The sequence below is a fragment of the Alexandromys fortis genome, unplaced genomic scaffold (genome assembly GCF_014885135.2).
Source record: "Alexandromys fortis isolate MF-2015 unplaced genomic scaffold, M_Fortis_MF-2015_v1.1 scaffold_243, whole genome shotgun sequence".
NCBI classification, from domain to species: Eukaryota; Metazoa; Chordata; class Mammalia; order Rodentia; family Cricetidae; genus Alexandromys; species Alexandromys fortis.
In genome coordinates, this window is record NW_026068121.1 from 1,081,887 (window position 1) to 1,085,728 (window position 3,842).

The 3,842-nt window shown below is 54.3% G+C and overlaps 1 protein-coding gene across 1 annotated transcript in view; it reads left to right on the forward strand.

Moving 5' to 3' along the window:
- The window catches only part of LOC126490367 (3-galactosyl-N-acetylglucosaminide 4-alpha-L-fucosyltransferase FUT3-like), a 23,404-nt gene that overhangs the window by 9,540 nt on the left and 10,022 nt on the right, over nt 1-3,842 (forward strand). Inside the window, 2 exon segments of the mRNA XM_050125268.1 lie at nt 1,722-2,171; nt 2,174-2,802. Coding sequence (XP_049981225.1) covers nt 1,733-2,171; nt 2,174-2,802 — 1,068 coding nt within the window. The 5' untranslated portion in view covers nt 1,722-1,732.

Sequence of the window (3,842 nt, forward strand, 5' to 3'; positions counted from 1 at the left end):
TTTTTTTTTTTTTTTTTTTAGATTTATTTATTTATCATGTATACAGCATTCTACCTGCATGTGTGCCTGCATGACAGAAGAGGGCGCCAGAGCTCATTACAGATGGTTGTGAGCCACCATGTGGTTGCTGAGAATTGAACTCAGGTCTGCTGGAAGAACAACCAGTGCTCTTAACCGCTGAGCCATCTCTCCAGCCCCTTTTCCCTGTTTTTTAAAATTGGTTTCCCAGTTGTCTTTGAGTCTGGGTCTGGGCTCCAACCCACTCTGTAGCTAAGGATGCTTTTGGGTCAGATCCATGTACTGCCATTCCAAATGCTGGATGCGGTGTGCCACCTTGGGGGTTGTGGGTTTGTCCTCATCATCCTGTGGTGTGTGGGGTGCTGAGGTTTGGACTCAGGATGCTTGCCCATGCTCAACAACTGCTCCACAGGTCCCCTGCTGCAATTCTGGATTTGGCAATTATATTTCTTCTTTTCTGTTTAAAGATTCATTTGTTCTACCCACATTGGTGTTTTGTCTGCATTTATGTCTCTGTTGGATCCCTTGGAGCTGGAGTTACAAAACTGTGAGCTGCCATGTGGGTGCCAGAAACGGAACCCGGATCCTCTGGAAGAGCCGTCGTGCTCTTGACGTGGCTCTTGAGCCACATCTCCAGCCCACCAGGCAATCCACATATCATATGACTAGGAGGAAGTAATACAGGTTGGCTTTTCTAGAAAATAGGGTTCAGTCTTGCACCTCTGGAGGTCCCCGAGGAACACAGGCCTACCCTCGCAGCTCCCTCTCTGTAGACGATGTCCCTATGTCCCCGCTGGAAGGCATCCGCATTCAGGAAGTCTCAGGTCACTCTGGTTTGGGTTTCAGTCCTGGATATGTGAGCAGTCCCCATGGCCAGAGATGTTTCATTCTCTGGAACGCTGGGTCTGAGGAGCTGGGAATGGACCCAGGGCTCCGTGAAAGCTGTGTGAACTCTCTGCCCACTGAGCCCCACCCCCAGGGTCGGCCCAAGATGGGCCACTTCAAGTCTGTCCCTGGCCATAGGCCTGTTCACACTTGCAGCATTAGTACATGCATCAGCAATGTGCAGCCAGCCCTCGAAGCCGGGAGAGAGCCAGCAGCAGCATGGGGTCTTGATGCATGTCTATAGCACCCAGGGTTTTAAAAACCCTATTGCACAAGGATCAAAAAATATAATATTCTTGCTTTTACTTCTAAATGTGTTTCAGAACACAATGAAAGCATCAGAATTTCTTGATTCTGCTTTTAGAGACAGGGTCTTACTCTATAGTCCAGGTGAGCCTGGAACTCACTCTGTGGACCAGAGGTTGACCTGCCTCTGCCTCTCAGGTGCTGGAAATATACAGGTGTCCACCACACCCAGCCAAGTGCCAGGCTGAGGGACAGAGAACTGAGGCAAACGTCATATTAAGCTACACACAAATATGGAGGCTAGCCTGGGCTACAAGATACCTTGACTGAAACGTTTTTAAAAAAATGTAGTGTTAGACATGGTGGCACACGCCTGTCATCCCACCACTCGGGAGGCAGAGGCAGGTGGATCTCTGTGAGTTTGAGGACAGCCAGGTCTCCAGAGCGAGCTCCAGGACAGTCAGGGCTGCACAGAGAAATCCTGTCTCGAAAAAAAAAATTGTGGAGTGTTTAACTTGACCATTTTCCACAGAGATGACCAGTGACTTACTCTGCCTTCCCTCTCTTCCCAGGTCCCCAGGCCATGGATATGCCCCGAGCAGTAAAGGCACAGTGTCCCTGGCGCCCATGCCTCGTCAGCCTGCTGCTGCAGCTGCTCTTTGCTCTGGGTTTCTTCTCCTACACCCGAGTGTCCTATGACCGACCTGGACCCCCAGCTCCTGGTCGCTCCCCGGGACCAGCCTCCACCCCGACTCCCCCTGCCCCCAGACCTCTCCTCATCTTACTGTGGACATGGCCCTTCCACACACCAGTGGCTCTGTCGCCCTGTTCCAAGATGCTCCCGGGCACCGTCGACTGCCAGCTGACCGCCAACCGGAGCTTGTACCCCCAAGCAGACGCAGTCATCGTCCACCACCGTGAAGTCAGCGCCAACCCCAAGTCACAGCTGCCACCTCAGCCGAGACCACCAGGCCAGCGCTGGGTGTGGTTCAGCTTGGAGTCGCCCAGCCACTGCGGCCATCTGTCAGCCTCACCATGTCCTATCGCAGTGACTCTGACATCTTCACGCCCTATGGCTGGCTGGAGCCGTGGCCGGAGCCTCCAGGCCAAATCCAGGTCAACCTGTCTGCCAAGACTGACCTAGTGGCCTGGGCTGTGTCCAACTGGAACTCCAAGTCGGCCCGGGTGCAGTACTATGAGAACCTTAAGAGTCACCTCCGTGTCGACGTGTATGGCCGAGGGCATAAACCGCTTCCCCAAGGCAACATGACGGAGACACTGGCCAGATACAAGTTTTACCTGGCGTTCGAAAATTCCCTCCACCCAGATTACATCACAGAGAAGCTGTGGAGGAATGCTCTGGAAGCCTGGGCCGTGCCTGTGGTCCTGGGGCCCAGCAGGAAGAACTATGAACGGTTCCTGCCCCCTGACGCCTTCATCCACGTGGATGACTTCAAGAGCCCAGGGGACCTGGCTCGGTACCTGCAGGAGCTGGACAGGGATAGCCTGAGCTACCAGCGTTACTTTCGCTGGAGGAAGACGCTCAGGCCTCGCTTGGGGAGCATGGTTCTGGCCTTCTGCAAGGCGTGCAGGCAGCTGCAATGGGACCAGAAGTACCAGACGGTCCCCAGTGTGGTGGCTGTCCAGAGTCCTGTAGGTGGTATCCCACCCAAAAGTCAGCGACTGTGGCCCCTGGGTGACAGGCACCTTGTGCTGGCTAGTCTATTTCAACTTTATAGAAGCTAGAGTCACGTGGGTAGACGGAGCCGCAATTGAGAGAATGTCACCACTGTCCTGTGGTGTGTTTTCTCAATTAGTGATTGACAGGGAGGACTCAACCCACTGTGGGCAGTGCCATTCCCAGGTTGGTGGTGCTGGGTCTATAAGAAAGCAGGTTGAGCAAGCCAGTAAGCAGCACCCTCCACGGCCTCTGCATCAGCCTGATTCCCTGGACGATGGAGTGTCACTGAGTGAGATGTGTAAGCTGAAGTAACCCTTCCCTCCAGATTGCTGTCCCCCTACAGTGTTTACCGCAGCTGCAGACAGTCTGACTAAGAATACTTGCTCCACACACACACACACACACACACACACACACACACACACACACTCCATTCCAGCCACTGACTCCCCAGGGTCCCTCCTAGCCTCGCACTGGTGGGTGGGGGTCTGCCTCAGGTGCTTGTGGTGCATATGACACAGCTATCCTTGTGGCATTGGCGGTGTGGCACTATCACAGATGTCCAGATGGGACCATTGCAAGAACTGACCTGAGACTTTATTCTCTGACTCTCGTCCTGGGTGATGGTGTCCTTTCCCTGGTGATGATCAGACAATGCCTGGGGGTAACTGTGGCTTTTCACTCTAGAGGAGAGGGGTCTGGGGGCCATCGCAGGACATTGTAAACACTATTACACACAGAGGGGTCTGAGTTCAGATCCCCAGCACCCATGTAAAATGCCATGAACCCCTGCGTTGGGAGTTGGAGACAAGACGGTCCCCGGTGCTCATTGGTCAGTGAGTCCTGCTGAACCAGCAGCTGCACTGTTAGTGAGACACCTGCCTCCACACACACGGGGGAGAGCCTCATGGCCGCCACACACACGGGGGAGAGCCTCATGGCCGCCACACACGCGGGGGAGAGCCTCATGGCCTCCACACACGTGGGGGAGAGCCTCATGGCCTCCACACAC